Source organism: Colletes gigas, unplaced genomic scaffold (genome assembly GCF_013123115.1).
Source record: "Colletes gigas isolate AHSC1104 unplaced genomic scaffold, ASM1312311v1 Colletes_gigas_Sc00020, whole genome shotgun sequence".
NCBI classification, from domain to species: domain Eukaryota; kingdom Metazoa; phylum Arthropoda; class Insecta; order Hymenoptera; family Colletidae; genus Colletes; species Colletes gigas.
This window is the reverse complement of record NW_025106649.1, coordinates 2182043-2202296: the sequence shown is the minus strand read 5'-3', so window position 1 is coordinate 2202296 and position 20254 is coordinate 2182043. Positions and strand designations below refer to the sequence as shown.

General features: G+C 35.1%; 2 protein-coding genes across 4 annotated transcripts in view; both read right to left on the bottom strand.

Annotated features, from left to right (window-relative positions):
* Window positions 1-12895, bottom strand: part of LOC122400774 (aquaporin AQPAn.G-like) — a 92126-nt gene extending 79231 nt beyond the window's left edge. The window contains exon 1 of the mRNA XM_043402414.1: window positions 12681-12895. Coding sequence (XP_043258349.1) covers window positions 12681-12764 — 84 coding nt within the window. The 5' untranslated portion in view covers window positions 12765-12895. The remainder of the gene's footprint in view (window positions 1-12680) is intronic.
* Window positions 12896-14305: 1410 nt separating this feature from the next.
* LOC122400772 lies at window positions 14306-20020 on the bottom strand. 3 transcript variants are annotated; one of them, XM_043402412.1, is made up of 3 exons: window positions 19659-20020; window positions 17568-18798; window positions 14306-17480 (listed from the first exon to the last, which is right to left on the bottom strand). In XM_043402412.1, exons 1-3 carry the CDS (start codon window positions 19809-19811, stop codon window positions 15175-15177), a joined length of 3690 nt encoding a protein of 1229 aa, XP_043258347.1. In that variant the 5' UTR covers window positions 19812-20020; the 3' UTR covers window positions 14306-15174. The 3 variants fall into 3 exon arrangements, with proteins under 3 accessions (XP_043258347.1, XP_043258346.1, XP_043258348.1); XM_043402411.1 differs by having other exon boundaries at window positions 14306-18798; XM_043402413.1 differs by having other exon boundaries at window positions 14306-18798; window positions 19883-19990.
* Window positions 20021-20254: the final 234 nt, after the last annotated feature.

Genomic DNA, 20254 nt, shown 5'->3' with positions numbered 1-20254 from the left:
CATAGAAATGTATCTGCAGCGTTTATGTGCAGATTCTTGAGCAATTCTTGTTACGAAAAGTTCCCTTCAATTTTCTTTGTTAATCCGCGAAGGACATTGGTTTTATTCTTGTTACGTTTACATAATTATAGCGGTAACAGTAGAGTCGCTATATTACGGATAACGTCGTAAATATGGAACAATATTTGCATCCGATGAAACAGAAAAATGCGAATACATTGTTTGCAACGGAAAAACAAAAGTAGGTATATATTATTTAGTTGAATCATCCATTGATACCTGGAAAAAGGAAATTATACACAATCTTGTAAATATCTAAATATGTTAATAATTGGTGGAAATATTGTTAGATTCGGTTTTGAATTCTCTATTAGAACCGAGAAATCGATTAGTCACGGATTAAGCATTCTTGTGCAAGCTTTGCTTCTTCAATGAATTACGTCTATCTTGTCTATCTTGGAAATAAAACATCACTAATTCGACTCAACAGACCGAACATTCCAAGTATTGTTTTTGTAATCATTGTTCTATAGAAACAAATTAGTTTCGCGTAAGAAAGGAAACGTACCTCCGACCTTTCCAATAAAATTAAATTTTCCATTGGTTGTACTGCAGCTAAACTTTTCAAATTGCTACTGTAAAGTACATAACATTTGTTATAACTATTTTCTAGAATTTTCAATTCGATAAGAATATTATATTCCGGGAATTATATGTTTAAAAATTATTATGAATAAATGATAATTACGTAGGGAATGAAATCAAACTAATACGTTTGCTATCTAAATTCATATATCCATTATAAAAGTAAATAAAATAGATATTCAGCAATAAAAATATGAGGAAGAAATACAGAAATGCTTTAGCAGATTAATATAGAAACTCAGCAACTCTCAACGAAATTCATAAACTTTACAATAATAATTTATCGATCCACAACGTACACCATGAAAAAAAATAAACAATTTATCATCGTTAATTACCGAGAGACCAATAAATATAAGTTTTAACTTTATATAGATAAATTCCAGAGGCGAATGCACAGATATACTTGGCAAAATGGTTGTTCAAAAGCAGAATCAATAATAATTGCAATACAGGTCTTCGTGACTGTGAGAGAAAATATATTTTTAAATAATCTAGCAAATAATTTGTCCAGAAGGGGAAAAATCGTAATCTATTGATTTAGGAGATTCAATAAAATATCAAAAAACAAACTTCACTCTTGTGTAAATTATGATTCTAACAAAAGACTAGAACAAAGAAATATACGTGAAAAAGGAAACTTGCCAACCACCTTGAGAGGATGTTAAAACCACCAGAATTGAATACTAAGTATAACCTACTATAGAAAGGACAACCATACTCGACGAAGGTAGTATTGTTGTACTAATATTGATCGATTAGAAAATTTTAAATGTTACTGTATGAAACATAGAATGTAAATAAAATTTTGTTTGTTAAATTTATATGAGATTGATATTGAAATTTAAAGCGATAACTAGTAGTAAATAATCAATAAAACGTGAGTAGGTAGTTATGTGTGATTTTCATTCTTTATGGAAGATTAATATTGAAAGTTAAAGTGGTAACTGGTGGTAAGTAATCTAAATATTAAATATTATAATCTAATATTAAAATATTAAATATTATATATCTAAATTTAAATATTAAATATTATATATCTAAATTTAAATATTAAATATTATATATCTAAATTTAAATATTAAATATTATATATCTAAATTTAAATATTAAATATTATATATCTAAATTTAAATATTATTATATAGAACATGACATGTAGATAGGTTACTATTTGTAGTTTTTATTTGTTTATATAAGATTGACATCGTTTGTTAAGAAGGTAACTGCTACTGGCCGTCTAACAAGTAAACGACACAAGCAAAAATTCCTAAATCTGATGAGTGTACGTTAATTAGCATATTCATAGGAGCGAGGAACCCGTCGAGCAGCGTCTCGTACGGCTGCAGAATCAAAACAGTGGTGTTACCTGGAGATCGTGGTTCGTTTTAACCGTGATATCCCTACTCTGGTACCAGCTACCAGAGTACCAGACGCAGTTAGATACCTACGTGAGACCAGCTGTTTTCAATGCTCGGCAGCCTCGACAGTTGTCTTTCAGTGACTCCTAGGAAGAGTTCGTTTCTCTGTGAGCTGCTACCGTAAAGGTTGTGACAGAACCCATACCTGACAGAAGTCACTGAGAGATCATCGAAACCGCTACGTCCGTTCCCCCCAGATCAGGCTAACAGACACCATCGCGGTGAGTTTCGACATTTATCACCGTAATAACAAATTCCGATATTCCACCAAAATCGTAAACTCCGACCAAAAATAATCGTCGAACGATTTCTACTTAAAATCAACGCGCGTTTTCGCGACCAGCTTAACCAGTGCCATTAACTCCGTACGGTCACAGATTTTTATTATTTTCGTCTCGACAGAAGAACAGCAGATTTGCTTGCTCGAGATAATTAGAAAGTTTCGAGATTATACAACGACGCGGTTTTTTGTCGCCGTCGCGTGCTCATCGAAATCGTTCGTGGAAAAATGAACCGCGGCGAGCGCGTAAATTTCGCGCAGGGGACGTGGAATCGTCGATGAATGGAGGTAATTAGACGCCGGTTGGCAGCCAAACCGGGGTATGCGTGCTCCCGGAATAGTTTAACGAAGGGAAATAAAATGGGTTAAACAAACAACAACAGTTTCGTACGATGTCCACCAAAAATAACGAAACGGCTCGGTGACAAGTTCGTGAAGTGACAGTGGAATGAGCCTTTATTACCTCTACTGTAAAGTAGAACGAGTGGATTACCGGTCGGACCGGGAGTAGCGTCCGTAACAGATAAATACTGTAGTTAGAGCCTCGCCATAGCGTGCTCGGAAGGAAAAGAAAACGTACGCGAAAGAATACGAGATGGAAACGGAAAATTCGAGCGCGTCGCGAAAGCCAAACAAGTCGAGAGGTTGCGAACGATACGATTATGGTTATTGGAGTGCAAATAGAGATAATTGCGAGGCACGACCGAGAAGCGCGTCGAAAACGAAAAGCAATCAGTTTCTGGTGATATTATTAATTTAATGTGTCAAGGTTGAAGGGGGGGTGGGGGGAGGTGAGAATTATTTTATTAATTCGATGATTTTTACTTCAAAATTTTGCAGTCGCGTATTAAATTTGAAAGTTATATAATAGATTGTTAAAATAATGGTGACGTTAGGAGTTTATTTACAGAATGAGAGATTTGTTAAATAATACTGCAATTTCGTAAGTTAACAGTTATTTACTACATCTAAGGTGTTTCAAGTAAATTTCGAAAAAGCTATTCTATTAAGCATATTTTTTTAAAAATACAACCACATGTCTGCATTATCGAATTTATAGAGGGATAAAGAACCATATAAAATTCACGCGTTTCAGTGCAAACATTTACCTATCTCATTCGAGAAGATGTTCTAGACGATAACCGTTAACTTCAATTTCTCACATAACACTGTAACGTTTTGAAGCACATGTTCCATATATTCTAAAATAGTCGAACACAACCACTCTGTTACACATTTTTTTATTTTTCTCTTTTTCCACGCATCCTGTGCAGCAAAGACGTCGTGAAGAAAAAAAGAGGGAAATAAAATATCTCGCGAGCAAATATTTACGTTGCAAAAACGCGTGCAATTAAACTGCACAAAATAAAAAATAGCCTGTACAGATTATGCCTTGAATTATTCGCCCTCTTTGGAGCTCCAGCACTCCGTGAAAATATTCTTATATAATGTACGCGATATTTCCTTCGCCCTTGGTGCTGGTTCGCTACGCTCGTTCGACCAGACTGGAAATTAATTCTATTTCTCTTCTAATTGTTTCGACTGCCAAGGGGAGCCTTGTCTTATCTCGAAGCCCGTAACGCAGGAAAGTAGGAAAAGATTTAAATGACGCTTTATCCGCGGTAAAAGAAACGAGGGTAAGAGAGAAAGAGATGCGGCGAGAGATAAGGAGAGATATCGTGTACCTGTACTGCACCATATAGGGATAACGACCATCCGAGACGGCGCGACGATAAATCGCGAGAAGACGTAACGGGTGATTTGTGTGAAATCGACCGGTTTTCGCTGCTTTTGCGGAACGATCGAAGGTTACAGAAAAATAAACACGCGGCCGGAACCACGGACGGATGCTTTCAGTATAATTACTATAACCTGGACGAGACCACTAATAGGTGTTATATACCTCCGTAGATCTTTGCTCTACTATGAATCGGAGCTGTTCGAGACCCTGAAACGCGAGACGGGACGATAACGAATGTTCGAAACGAGCAGGAAACGCTACGCGTGATTTCGAATGGAGCTGGGACTGTTTTCAGTAATTTCATATTCGAAATGCTTCGAATCGACTCGTATAAATGACCTTAAAATGACCTTTGAATATTTGAATATTATTGGACAATTAGATTGTTTTTAAAACCATCGAATCGACATTTTTAATTTCAACCGAACTCGGGAAAGATTTATATAATTAAAAATAACAATAAATATACAGGGAAACATTTTAATGGAGGATTCTAGGGGCCAAAATAAAACGAAAATCAAAAATACCAATTTGTTGATGGAGGCTTCGTTAAAAAGTTATTAACAATTAAATACAAAAATTTCAAATCGTTTTGGAAAAATTATTTTCGATTGCGGGGGTCAATTACAGTCATTTTTGGTGAATAGACATACCTCCGAAATCCTACCCACTTTTTAGAAAAAAATTCAGGAAGGTGTGAAATTTTTTGATGGAAAAAAAAATATCAAATCGTTTTGGAAAAATTATTTTCTGTTGCGGGGGTTAATTACAATCATTTTTGGTGAATAGACATACCCCCGAAATCTTGCGCATTTTCGAAAAAAAAATTCGAGGTGTGAAATTTTTCGATGGAAAAAAAAATATCAAATCGTTTTGGAAAAATTATTTTCTGTTGCGGGGGTCAATTACAATCATTTTTGGTGAATAGACATACCCCCGAAATCTTGCGCATTTTCGAGAAAAAAATTCAGTACGGGCGAAACTTTAAACGTTAATAACTTTTTAAGGAAGCCTCCATCAACAAATTAGTATTCTTCATTTTCATCTTATTTTGGCCTATGGAATCTCCCATTCAAATTTTTCCCAGGTCTGAAAGGTTAGAAATGCTACTTTACATTTTCATTAATCATCGTCGTTCTGAGTTAAGAATTTTTCGAGTACCATTTTTAATTTGGCTAGAATTTGGGTACCTTATGAATTTTATCGATATTTTAAAGTATTTTGAAAGACTTTTCAAAATGATGTTAATTGCACAATACAGTTGGTGAATAATTTGTAACTGTTGAATTGGCAATTCAGCCAAATCCGAAATGTATCTCTAGAAGTTGTCTGTCGTTTAGTATGAAACGACCCAGAGAATGAGAGAACAGTAAGAGCAAGTAGAAACTCGCTGCGTGCAAATATTTCAGGAAGCGATGAAGATAACGATGTGATAGTTTCAAGAACAGAAACAGCGATAATTCGAGGTAGAACACTGCATAATATAGTATTATTAATACCTTGCGTTAGTCGTATTCGAAAGCTTGTGGCATTAACAACTTGGACAATAATCTTCTAGTTTTCTACGAAGTAAGTATCCAAAACTTCGTTACTGTATTCAAGGATTTTTACATCTTACGAATGGTTTTATATTTATAATACATAATAAATTCGAAAATGTACTTCTTATACTGTCGCATGCATCAAATTATAATGATAATTATTCTTCTGACGAAGCTTTATTTATGTACAGTTACTCCTATTCGTATTCATACAGTATAATGGTGATTCAATTTTTTTCATTTGTTTTTACCAAATGTTTTTTTTATTACACTCATTATGCTTCTATTTACGTAGTAATTCTTTCCCATTAATTTCATTTTACTTTTTTTTATTACACTACTTCTATTTACAAAGTAATTTTGTTTCTTATGGATTCTTTTCAAACATTTTTACCAAATGTTGTTTTTATTATTCTGTGATAATTATACTTATGAAGTAGTTTTCTTTTCGTACTTTTTCTTAAATATTAACATGCAAGTGATCCTTAATTACAAAACTCGATATTGAAGTATAATATAAACAATATAAAAGAATAATAATAACAACAATACGGGGTATTTTCAAACGGTTACCCATCTTAGACTTGCACACGACCAACGCAGCTTAACGTCAATTGACCTCACAAGAACGTTGACCATTAGCAAATTTTATTTTTAATTTGTTCAAACCATAAAAATGGATTTATACTAATTTCAAAAGAGGCAAATTTTTGTTAATTCATAGTGAATCACCATTATAGTGTAAAAATACAAATAGGAGTAAGTGTATACAAAACTTTGTAATAAATTTGTACATTTTTTTAGTTTTGTTAAACGTTTGACCAATTGAAAGAGCAGACAAAAGAGACTTTTATCCTGTATAAAATCGATACTAAAGATTTCTTTATCTTCTAGCAATTGTTACACATCGTTATAAGTTTTCGTTTCCCATTACATTAAAAAAAAAAAATAATTGCTCAACAGTTCTTTTTAATGAAATGAAATTGCATTGCACGCGGAGAGAAGAAATAGTCTCGAGATATGATATCATCGGGAAAATCGAACACCCCCGCGTCGAGTTAGACCGAGTTTAAACGACATCTTTAACGACATCCATTTGCGTAATTCGCCTACCAGATGTCTTGACGAAAAGGAGCTAATCTAGTTTCATACTCGCTAATTTATTGATACAGTTCCTAGTTAATCAATTTAGATTTTACGAACATCCGATCCGCGCGGATATCAAACGGGACGTTACGAGCGACTGTTGATATATTATTTATCGCCTTGATGAAAGGATGCCGTTTGCTCGTTGATGAATTTATTCGAGGGTCGCGGAAAGTTGATGGAAAGCAATTTGTTGACAGTTGAGTAGTGTCGTTTTAACTCGTTGTGACAGAACAGCTACCGTGATTATACGTACATCGAGCCTCTGCATAGACGAAGCTAATCGTACTTGTAGTTTACCGTTATGTTTACGATGGCATAAAAACTTATCGTTTATGTAGATCCTCCGTAGAAACCTCGATATAACCAGCATCATCTATATACAACCGTTATTGTTTATCTCAATTATTAAATACCATAGAAAAAGTAACACGGGGGTTATTAATAATTTCTAACTATGAAAGACACAATTTTTTTACTGTCTATGTAATTAGTAATTAGACGAAATTAACGTATGGAGGAAGAGTTTCCTGCTATTACCGACAGAGTTCGGTGATATTTTATTATGTACCGTTTTAATGATGTCTAATCATGGATGCTTTCGAGACAACCCATTTTGCACGAAGATCAAACGTACAGGGTGTTCCGTTTATCCTGATAAATAAATTCATTGGACAGTACGAAAAAATATGTCAGGATAGGAACACCGATAATATCGAGGCTTTGTTTATGAGTTTTCAAGTTTCACTTTGTTCTTTTGTAATAACGACATATTTTTATAATCGATCAAAGAGCCAATTCTATTGCGATATGTTGAAAATAGAGCAAATTAAATTAGAATCGTTCAAGGAAAATAAGATGACAATTTTTATTTAAAATAATTACACAGATGTATTTAGTTTCGATCATTGAAATTTACGATAACGGAAAAATTGTGTTATTGAAAGCAACGATTGTTATGCGCGTTCGTCTACGATGGAAATTATGCAATTACGCGAATTGAGTATCGGTAACGAAAAAAATAAAGGAAAAGCCAGCTGTAAACAATATCGCGCGCGTGATGCGAGTCGTGGCATAATCGTGATACGAGGACGTCGTCTTTTGCTAGTGCACGGATGATCTCACCCGAATTAAATCCATTATTGACTCAACTAATACGTTCTTTCCCGGGAAACAAACGTAACTCGTACGATTTTCATTAATTTCCATCCCTCCTCCGATTATTTATTACTAAATCAGTAGAGTAAGTGCACCTAATTTTGACATTTTCAATTTATTCCGTTAACAGTTTGGTAAAAGCATTATAGCTTTTATTTTATTAACAAACTATGCACTTAAAGTGAAATAGTTAAAAACGTAACATTAGCATAGTGATCCTAATGATTGATTTTTCGAGAATATAAAACCAAAATCTTATGAGGAGGTAATCCTGCTTTTTTGGGTAAATGTCAAAGCTATAAAACATACACAATTAAAACACAATTATTCTTTTTTTCTATCACTGGATAAATGTCAATTGTCAAAGTTTCTTTCACAGTATATCCATAAAATAAGTGAATTTACAGTGATAGTGGCTAAAAAAATACTAATCTAAGAATAAAATTCGCCTAACTCTGTCACATAGACTATATGCATGATATATCGTTTCGTTAAATATCTAAATAAAACACACATCGTGTCACATTATCCGCTAATAATACATTTGAGCAAAGGAAAAGCCAATTGTTGGTTTATAAATAACAGTTATAAAAACAAATATTACATAACGATGACTGGGACACTGGTGATCTATTTTTTAATTATTTAAATATAAAATATTCTTACTACATTAGTGACCTGCTTTTTAACAAATTAAATATAAAATATCTTTACTACAACGCAGGGAGAAAACAGTATCCTATCTATTATCATTAAAAAGGACGATTGTAAAAAGGTATTTGGATAATTAGGATATCTACCTCGTCCAGAATGATCTTTGATTTGGTAATTGCGGAGGCGGGGTTCTAATTTCCCGAAGATGATCCGTAACGAAGTGTGTCATCGAAGATAAGACGAAAATTAAGAACGAGCAGAAGAGAAACGACCCAGAAAATGATCGCGTTGCGTACGAAAGACGTTAAACGCAACGGCGTGGGTGACGATTAACTTGTCGTACATTCTGGCGGGAACGATTAAGTAATTCGAGGCGATCGGGACCGGCTGTCGCACTCGTCGAGGATATGACGATCTGCATGCGTAATGTAACCTGGATGCGTCGCTGGTTAACGTAACCGTTTCGTTTCTTCGACGACGTAATTCGTAACGGTGTTACAAGGCGAAACAGAAACGTTTTTGCGCCACGTGAAATCGGTTTACCCTTCGAAAAAACACTTTTGTACCACGTGAAATCGGTTTCACCCTTGAAAAACACTTGTCTATCATGAAAATCGATGTGATTGGAGCCGATTTTAGAGTGATAAAATTTTGATAAAATCGAAGGCTAATCGAGAATGGACCCAATCTTTTGAATTTAAATATGAATTAAATTATCGTGCTTTTCGAGTTGGGCGAATTTTATTAAAAAATAATCATTAACTAGCATTTACTCAGTATTTTGCATGCCTGGATATTAATTTAAAATGTCTGTTAACGAGCTGTCTTTATCTCAGAATTATTTATTATCGCTCCATTGACATGATTTCCGTAATTTTTACTTATCGATGTCGACTTCTAGAGCGTACGATTACTATTTTTATTCAATATACGTGATACACATGCACATATTATTATTATCATAATATGTATATGTGATACATCAAAGTTAACGTAAACTTTGAACTTCTCTTACGCCATCTTGTATCCACAGGAGAAGATTTGGTAAATTTGATAAATTAATTTAATTCTTTTTTAACAAAAAACCATTTAAGTTTAAATTCAAAAATATATTTTGTTTTGAATAATTTGGTTTAAAACGTTCAGTCCTTTTTTATCTACCCTGTATATTTACGCACGTTTAGCGTACGCGCGTCCTCGATCTAGATCTATGACCCGAGTCGACGGAACTGTTAAACGATCGTACAACTTTATTCTCAAATTGATTAACCATAATTTAAACTTATTTATACATTTAGAAATGTTTCTAACAGAGAAACAGGAAAAAGAACAGGGTTTTGCTAACAAAAATATTGGAATTGTACTAGGCAGATATATTGTTTATAGCACTTAAGGTACATAAATAATAAGTAATAAAATGAAATATTAAAAGGTGAAGATATAAAATAGAAATGTGTCTATCAAGCTGATACAACGTTAAGTAAATAAATGAAAGAAAATGTATCATGAAAATATAAGCAGAAACTTGACAATTTTTAACTGAAAATTATTGAGATATATAATAAATTAATGAGCGACAAACGACTTCGAAAAGGAACATAAACTATTCGTGCAAAAATGGTTGAAATGTTGGAATTTCCTTGATATTATAAAATGATTGCCTACAAAATAACAGTAATTGGTACAGTTATAGTGTACTGCATTCTAATTAGCTTCATGTCTTCTCGTATTGCATAAGTTGTTTCATTAGTGTTCCGTTTAGCATTCTTCCTTAAGAAAAGATACAAAATAAAATCGTAAAACGAAAACAACGAATCGAATTGCTTTACTTCTGAAAAATAATTTACTTCATGCAATTGTACTCGATAAATGAATACAACAATTTAACGAAATCAAATATAATCGGTGAAAAAGATTCGAAGAGCAACGTAACAAATTTTAATGAAATCGTAGTTTTATAATCAGTTTCTGTAAGATTTAAAAATATTAGGTCAGAATGCACGTATAGAACTCTTCAAAAAAAAAAGACGTAATTTTGGGAATCGTGTCTATCGCGACATCTGCCAAAACATTACAAACAGTCTGACACCAATTCCACAAAGGGGAGCATAAAAGTCACGCGAATTTCTTATACGAAACATGTCATTGTTTCATGCAACGAATCATATTTATTCTCTACACAAGACGTTGATATAAAATATCTCGTTTATCCAGAGATCAATTCAAAATGGAAAACCCTCGGAACAGTCCGTTTTCCTGGCCTCAATTGTTTACGGTATTCTATTCATCGATGATTTTCTTCGACGCGAGTCTGCCGCGTTTTTTTCTTTGCAACGACGGCATTATTAATTGTTCTTTATCGATGTTGCGTAAAAAGCTTTTCGCCAAGCGAGATTCAAGGACCGTTACAGAGCAGACAGAAGCCGCGGACGCCGCGAAACTACGCGAAAAAGTAGACGTTGCTTTTTATGGTTAAAACGTACGCCATCGAGAACGGCAGTCGTTTCTTTTGTAGTATCGAAAACGCGTCTAAACGACATCCTTTACGCGGCCGCGATGATGATTAATCGGCTATCTCGTTTCGCAGATGGAGAACTTAAAGGCGACCGTAGGCACGAACGAACTAACCGATACAAAGGCTGGCCTTTATCGAGCACTGTTGGCGGAATTTCTAGGCACGATGCTGTTGAATTTCTTTGGCTGCGGATCGGTCATCACCGCGAACGTCGTCGCCATAAGTCTCGCCTTTGGCTTGACGGTGGCTGCCGCGATACAAGGAGTCGGCCATATTTCCGGAGGCCACGTTAATCCTGCTGTTACGTTCGGTTTAATGATTGTGGGCAAGGTAAAACGAATATGATAATTATTCTGTAACGTTAATTGTCCATTCAAAATAAATTTCACGAATGATACATTTTTACTTTGTTCTGATCAAAGGATTTTAAAATAATGTGGTACCAAACTCAGTGATGAGCCTTCTTCTTGAAAATAGATATTATAATAACAGTTTTGGCACATTGCAAGTACTCGTATTTTGTGTAAAAATGTACACATGAACAGACTGTTAAGAAGCACGTTTGAAATTGTTATGACTCTTAAAATTACAAGTAATAGTGTCGAGTAATTATTTTTTCGATATTTCACGCATATCAATGGAATTTTCTCTGAACAAAATAATACAAATAATAGTGTTCGTTGGTGAATGTGTAATTTTAATTGAAAAATTTGGAAGAAAAGAATGCCTAGAGTCAGGGGCCATTTTGTGTTTTCGGACCTAACCATCAACGTTGAATTTTATAATTCTCTAATTGTAAGTAATAAAAGATTTTTTTATTCTATAGGTACCAATAATTAGAGGATTATTGTACGTGTTGGCTCAGTGCGTGGGAGCAATAGCAGGATCTGGTGCATTAAGGGCGCTGTCCCCCGAAAGAATGGAGGCTGCACTCGGAGTAGTGCAACTTTCCGAGGGTGTTACGCCTGTACAAGGTTTTGGAATAGAATTCTTTCTAGCCTTCATACTAGTTCTCGTCGTGTGCGGAGCATGCGACGCAGCCAAGCCACACAGTCGAGGAATGGCCCCACTCATAATTGGACTCGCTGTTACGGTCGGCCATCTTGTTGGAGTAAGATTTTTCGAATTTTCTACATTCCGACAATCTAACCGAAGAATCCAAGAGAACTTGCTAAACCTCCCACCAATTCTAATGGAGGAAACTCCGTCATCAATTTAACGAATAATTAGTTAACAAAAAATTTTTATATTTTTAAAATTTTTAATTTTAAATATTTGTGATTATAAAATGCAAAGATTATACGATAATCTAAAATTAATATTTATAGAATATCGATTAATTATAAACTTTTCGTACAATTAGGAGAAAAATCGTAAATGTTTTTAATAAAAATTATAAATTGTAAAATTTCCTTACTTTTCGAAACGATTTAGTCAGACGAACTTTTACATAAATCTAAATTATTAAATATCAGATTTTCATCAAATCGCGTATCCATCTTCGAAAAGAAAATGTCTACGTGCTAGGTTAATTTTGTCGTAATCGATTAATGCAAATATGGGAAAAGCGTATCTTTACCTGAATCATTGTAACAGGTACCAAGAACTGGCGCAGGCATGAATCCAGCACGATCATTGGGCAGTGCTGCTGTGATGGGTGCATTTGACAATCATTGGGTTTATTGGGTTGGTCCGATTCTTGGAGGAATGGCGGGTGGATTGGTTTATGAGCATGCAGTCGGTCCTGCGAAGGAACAGGAAGAGCAGTACACCACTGTCGCAAGAGGACCAGTTTAGTTGGAATTTATCTACCGAAGCTAAAAGAAAATATACTTTGAATTTCATTTTTGGGCCAACCATATTTCATTAAGTACAATGATATTAAATGAGTATAATAACTTGATTCGGTCAGGTCTATAAAATTCTCGTTGTAGAATCTTTCTATGTTTTATTTATACATGCATATACATATAATTTGAGGACGATATAAAATAGTTTTTTTTTGGTTAAATTTTCGATCGTCTCTGTTTCACAGCAGTTCGAGTACATAGACAGTGGAAGGGGTGGACTTTAAGAAACGAAGATACAAAGAAAGATTCGAAGACGGGAATGCTATATATATTTTTTTTTTTGTTTATATTGCTTCTTATTATAAGTGGTTGTCAAAACACAGTGAAAAACATGCGAAGTATTATTTTTGCAGCTAGAGAGCCTTACCAGTAAGAAGGACGTCAACCCCGCTTGATCTTCCAGCTGCTGCTAATCGTCGTATTTTATTATAAATACTGTCCAACTTGAAAACTCGAAAACTGGCTGACGTCAGTATTTCGAGATCGTAACCGTAAATTGTATTCTATTTCCGAGTGGTTTATTTATCATTAATTAAAGTATTCTAACCTTCCAATAATTACATTTTAAGCTTCTCGATTAATATAATTTAATTTATCACATTTCCATATATATTCGTTGAATTCGATTACATATACTTGTTTGGTCTGCATGATTTATAAGCGCGTAGTTCTCATCAATAATTCGCAGCTACTTTTGTAAATTAGAATTTATTACATCGATGATCGAAAGATATTAAAAACCAAAGATCGACATTGCCCAAGTAAAACTTCATGGTGGCGACATCTACCATTACATAAACGCGATACGTTTATTGAATAATGTGAACGACATAGTCCCAATAAATACTGCAAAATTTATTTAATTTTTGTCATGTATTTAGATATGCATTCGCAATCATTTAATGAAAGTAATTGTAGTTAAACGTTAGAAGTTATTCTATATTATTTTCACGTGTTTTATTTATCTACGTGTAGATAAATATCTCGTTTGTGCTATTATACCGTAATAAACGATCAGAATATAATGTGTAAATTGTAACGATAGTATGCTTTCAGTATTTAATCAATTTTTGTACATCCTTATTGGTGGTATGCCGATGACTATATTCAAATTCACTACTGTTTTGTATCTATTATATTTATAATTATAAGATACATATTATTTTTATAGATTGTACATCATAGTACGACGGAAATAATATTAACAGACATGTAATCATGTTTATATAATATTATAATAATATTATATAAAATAAAATATTAATATTAAAATGCATACCTAAATATGTCCTATATCCTATTGCATAAAATAAAATATGCACGTTTTACGTAAAAGTTAAATAGAGTGGATTTATCTATATTGCATGGGCGGAAGGTTTTCCTGGAAAATAAGCAACACGTGATTTTACATTTACACACCATAGTTTGTATTTGATACACAGCTTCAAATGTTTATAGAATATTGAATAATCTATGTACCGTTTCCATTCTAGTCTCGCACAATTATCATTAAGTATTATAGTAAGTTTAATTCTTTAAAGTACCTTGTGTTCCCAATAATGGAGTCAGTTGTGAATAACAATGAGGAAAAATGTAATACGATCAAAATGTTTTGTCAATAGAATTGTTATTACGAACAAAGTATATTCGAAACAAAATATAACTTCCAATGTATATACAAATGTCTTACGTTCGGTAATTACATGCACATATACCAGATAATAAATCAGAGATATTTAAATTCAAAAATTCCTCCAATTGGATCGACGCAATTGGCACAATTGAGATAATAACGCAGATATCAAATTTCTTGATACATACACAAGGTATACATGAATTCGTTATTATAATTTAAATAAAAATTTTCTTTCATGCTGTTATGTTCATTAATGGATAGCACGCTTTGTTTTCATACTTCACTGATACCTTTCGTAATTAACATTACAGAAATGATTCAATAATTATCACACGGAAAAAAATCAAAGATACATAGGGAAGTTTAGATGCAATATAATAAGATTCAAGTTACTTTAAATTCACGATTTCTTAATGAATTTAATAATAAAACAATGAATATATTTCTCTATATCTGTCCAAAATGCATCAAAGTCGGACTTTCAATTTATAAAATTGTAATCAAAAGTGTAACATTGATTAAATTCGAGCTGCTGGTTTTTAAATCTCGTCCACCTTCTCATTTTACAGTTTCTTCTGTAAGGAAATTTAACCTTCCATTTGTTGAAGTTTATCTTCAAGACTATCTTGACTGTCATTAGTATCGTTTAAATTTATTGTATGATTTTCATGGTCAAGTTCAATCACAGAGTCCCCTAACTGACTCTTTTGAACTTCTAAGACATTATCTGAGGGCTCAAAAATATCTGTAGCTTCGGAAAGATCTTGTTCATCTAAAGACAAATTCGAGTTTTGTTCGGGTTGTCGAACGCCTGGATCATCCTCAGATTTGGGTTCTGTTTTAATGTCGCCTCCATCCAAATTCTCTACGTCCATTGGTGTAGCATCATCTAGTTTCATAGACGTATCTTTTTGGGGCCCAGATACATTAAGTTCTGGTTTTACTGAATCATGGATGACGTCGTCATTATTATCATCCGCGTTAGAAGGACCAGCTTTTGGTTTGTCAATATAATTTTTCTGAGAAGATTCTCCGAAAGAAGATATTTGAGTGAGATTACTTAGAACCGTTTCTTGCATTTTCACCACAGAATCAGCAGAGTCTAATATACTACATAATTCTCGGCTCATCTCTTCCACTTCTGATGCCTCGTCCGTTTTCACAACAATAATTTTCTTATTTCCATAAACTTTCGAGCTGGTTATCAATGGTTTACCTTCTCTTCTAACAACAGGTGTAGATGTTACCTTTGGCAGTATTACAGGTTCTTTCTGCGTATTTTCATCTAGTTTCATCTCAGTTTCAATTATATCTTTATCTGATTCAAATTGATTACTTTCCCTTATTATTGTCGCAGGGATTGTCACTGTTGGTATTGTTGCCGAAGATGTTGTTGACGAAGGTGTTGTTGTCGAAGGCGTTGTTGCCGTAGGCGTTGTTGGCGAAGGTGTTGATGCCACAGGTATTATTGCAGCAGATGTTGTTGCGGTAGATGTTGTTGCAACAGTTGTCAATGATGCAGTTGTAACTGTAGACGTGGTTACAGGAGTTATTGTTGTTATATCATTGTCATTATACTCCTGTTCTTCATCGTACATGCTTTGCTTTTTCTTCACAAATACTCTCTTTAGAGGTAACTGCTGTTCATCCTCGGACTCATCGTGACGTTCTGGTGACAATTCTTCCATAGGCTCATATTCCTGCTGTTTGCGTGCTTCTAATTCTTCAATTTTCAGGCGTTGTTGTTCCACTCTCTTTTCTAGTTGTTCTAATTTTTCCTTAGTTTCCTGATCTCCTGCCGTAGGGGCGGGTTTCTCAACAGTTGCTGTAATTTTTGTTGTCGACGGCAATGGAGTTACAGGTTGAGATGTTTTTAATTCGAACTTTGGAGATTCATTTAATACTGAATCATTATTCTTTATGCTTGCTGCTGGTCGTTGCGTTGCCGATGATTGCAACACAGCTTGAATCAGGCTCGAATGCTTATCAAGAGGCTTCTTTACAACAACTCTCTTTACTACATTACCAGTTGGTAATTTTGCCAGTTCCGCTGGATCTATTATTGTACCATCAGGATTCATAATAACCTCTCTTGTAGTATCACCTTGTCGAATGATTCTACGAACAATCACCCGTTTTGTAACTTTGTGACCTGTACTAGCCACCTGAGGAGTGGTACCTGTTGCATCTCCTTCCTTTGTTACAGATGTACCTGTTGGAGTTTCGGTGCTTCCACTAGGCTTCCTCATAACAATTCTTTTTATTACTTTGACAGTACTAACAGCTTTTGGAGTACCGGTGGTCGGTGTAGATGCCTCAGGTTTATCATCTTTTATGGGCGTTTGATTCTGTGAATTATTCTTTGTAGATGTAGGCGATTCTTTACTCTGTTCTTGAGTAACATTTTGATGTTTCAAAGGAATCTTATGTTCTTTAAACACAGACGCAACAATTTTTTGAACTTGTGCTTCTGTTTCATCCACACGGGAAGACTTTGCAGATTCTTCAGGCGGCTTCGATTGTACAGTAGAATGTACAGTTTTTGTACTCGCTTGAGGCTGACTACTATTTGGACTTTGTTTCGTTTTCGTATCTTGCACTTCCCGACGTTGTATAGGCATCAATGTTTTAATTGTCTTTTTGATCATATTACCATCTTTATGTCTTACAAATACCACTTGCTCCTTTTGATTTTCATCCTTCTCAGTCCTTTCCGTTTCATCGTCGCTTTCGGTTGGTTTATTTGGTTTTGGAAGTTTCTTCACAATGTATGCTGGTGGTTCATAATCGTCATCTCCATCCGAATATTGTTCCTCTTCTTCATCCTCATCAGAGTCTAATTCAAGTTTAGTTTTATTGTCTGGCTGCAATCCATCTGGTCCCATTTTTTCACCTGCTTCAATATGTTGTTTTATATGAGTTACATAATCTGCCCTATTACGACAAGACTCCTGGCAGACATCGCAAGTTAATCCCATACCTGTGCGTTTTGTGTGCGTTAATTGATGTACTTCCAAGCTCTCTTTACGTTTGAATGCTTTACCGCAATCTTCACAAACATGACGTTTTTCTACGGAATGCGTGCGCATGTGTCTAGTTAGATGGTGAGACAGCAGGAACGAACGAGGGCATAGTTTGCATAGATATGGTCTATGTCCAGCATGAGTCGTTAAGTGACTGGCCAACTTCGTACTCGTACGGAATGCCTCCTTGCAGTACTCGCAAACAAAAGTTTTATCTTCGTTGTGTAGGACTTCATGACGCTCTAAACCTTGTTTGTATGTAAAACGTTTGTTACAGATGTTGCACTGGAAAGGTTTCTCTTTCTTGTGCACAGAATCTTCATGCTTTTCTAATTCTTCGGTTGTAAAGAATTCACGATCACAATGTTGACAACCATATCTTAGTTCGTCCCTATGAACCTTTTCATGACGTTGCAATAAATTTGCTCTTGAAAATTGTTTGTTGCAAATTGGGCAAGAAAATGGTTTCTCTTCCGAATGCGTAGTCATGTGTTTTGCAAGATCATATTTAGAAAAGAACATACGGTCACATTCTGTACACTTGTAATTACGATCTCGATGAGCTCTTTGAACATGAAGAGCAAGAGCTTGACGCAAAGGAAATGTACGATCACACTGATCACATGCATGTACTCTAATCTCACCTGGTTCTAATTTCCGTTCTTCTTTAATACGCTTTGTATCTTGATCTCCTTCGCTACCACCGTCATGCTCTTCTTCGTAAAAATCATGCGTTTCATCCTGTTTTTCAGTTTGTCTATCTCTTTCTCTGTCTCTGTCACGATCCTTATCCCTTTCTCGTTCCCTATCCCTATCCCTATCTCTATCTCTTTCCCTTTCCCTTTCTCTCTCTCTTTCTCTTTCTCTTTCTCTTTCTCTTTCTCGGTCCCTATCCCTGTCCCTGTCCCTGTCTCGTTCTCGTGTTTCTCGTCTTTCTCTATCACCATTGTCTACACGAGGTTTCTTTACGCCTTCATTTTGAGATCTCTGTTCCAAAGGACGTTTATTATTTGTCTCTGGAGGATCATTAGGAATCGGTGGAAACGGTCTTGGTAAAACACCAGACAGCGGATAAGCTCTCAGGGCTTCGTCTGCTTTCTTGCACTGTAGTTTAAATTTATAAGAGCGATCCAAATTCCAACGACACATAGTGCATATCATTTGAGGCATTCCATCAGCTGCATACACCTTAAAAATAATACGTTATGACATGTTAATTAAAACCTTTTTAAGAGATGTAAGCTTATACGAACAAAAATGAGAAGAGATTGTAACGTTAGAAGCATAAAAAGTACTACATGAAAGTTTTTACAAGTTTATTTTCAAAATATAGTCCTGACTTATAAAAGCAGAACATATAATAATATATAATATTTGTATATAACACAATTATGTACAACAATCGGGTAGAACGTGCACGTTGATCGTTTTCCCGCCAAAGTGAATTATTTCAATCTATCATAACAAAAAAGTATTTCGTAAAATAAGTCGATAAATATATTTTTCAAATCATTTTACATCGTACATATAAACATCGAAAATAGGGAATATCCTAATGACTTAAAAACAAGACAAATCAGACATCATATTTTACCATCGCAGCATTGAAATTATATTATTGATAGCGTAATTTCACTACGTAAATCATAATTAAATAAGGGTGCGTATTGAAATTTCGTTCATGCTTGATTATCAATCGAACGTTGCTAACCGTTCCTATCATAAATCATTTATTTACCAAACCTGAACGAAATTTCATGATCGATTTCAACGAAAAGTCGTTGACTATATACGACTCAACCGGTAAACGTGACATCTGTGTTATCAAAACCGTTCGCTGTTTATTAGCGTAGTATGCATTTTGTTCGATAAAGAGCATCAATTTCAACAAATGATTCGACGAAAACCGATATCGTCGACGTACGAAACAAACGGCCGCACAGAATCAGTACTAACGCATAACGTGGCATGCCTATCACAAGAATATGGTATAAAAGGTAGAGAATAGGTCGGTGGCGGTCGATGCCGTCTTTAAAGAAAATAATTACCTCGATGGCGACGCACGACATGATCTGCAGGGTAAGCGGTACTTGAAACGGCTTACTATGATCCCTTTCATAAATGAAGTTCAGTGGTTCGGATTCTGTCAAGCAAAACCGACAGACTCTCCTCGAACGGAGCGGCGCCGGCCTGTTCTCCATGTTTTCCTGCCTATCGTTCGTGCAGGCACCCACGAAGACACGCACTCACGCGTCTCTCACGTCGTTCTTACCTCGAGCCCTCTCGTGCGTCGTCTATACACGTTTTAACACACTGCGAACGTAATCGCGTTACGAACGGATCGCTCATTAATCGGAATTTTAATAAACGACGCCGAGCGTCGGTAAGCGTCGCGTCGCGAACAACGAACGAGCGGGACGAAGTATACACCGCTATGGCGCTATTATGGCGGTCCGAAACTCGTTTCCTCTGCGTGGCGTCTTTCGACTTTCGAGGCTCGTCTGGCTGCGGCCTTTCCACACTGGCGCCGCCATTCATCCTCTTCCTTCCGCCGCCATCGATGCTCCGTGGGTAGCGCAGAATATTCCTCCCGTCGCAATAATCACACTGTCGGTATATTAAACTTTCCCTGGCAAACAATATT

Excerpts from the sequence above, each read along its gene's own strand:
- LOC122400772 (XM_043402411.1), bottom strand. The coding sequence starts at position 19,811 with ATGGAGAACAGGCCGGCGCCGCTCCGTTCGAGGAGAGTCTGTCGGTTT. Across the intron at positions 18,799-19,658 it reads TGTCGTGCGTCGCCATCGAG|GTGTATGCAGCTGATGGAAT; the intron begins GTAATTATTTTC and ends ATTATTTTTAAG.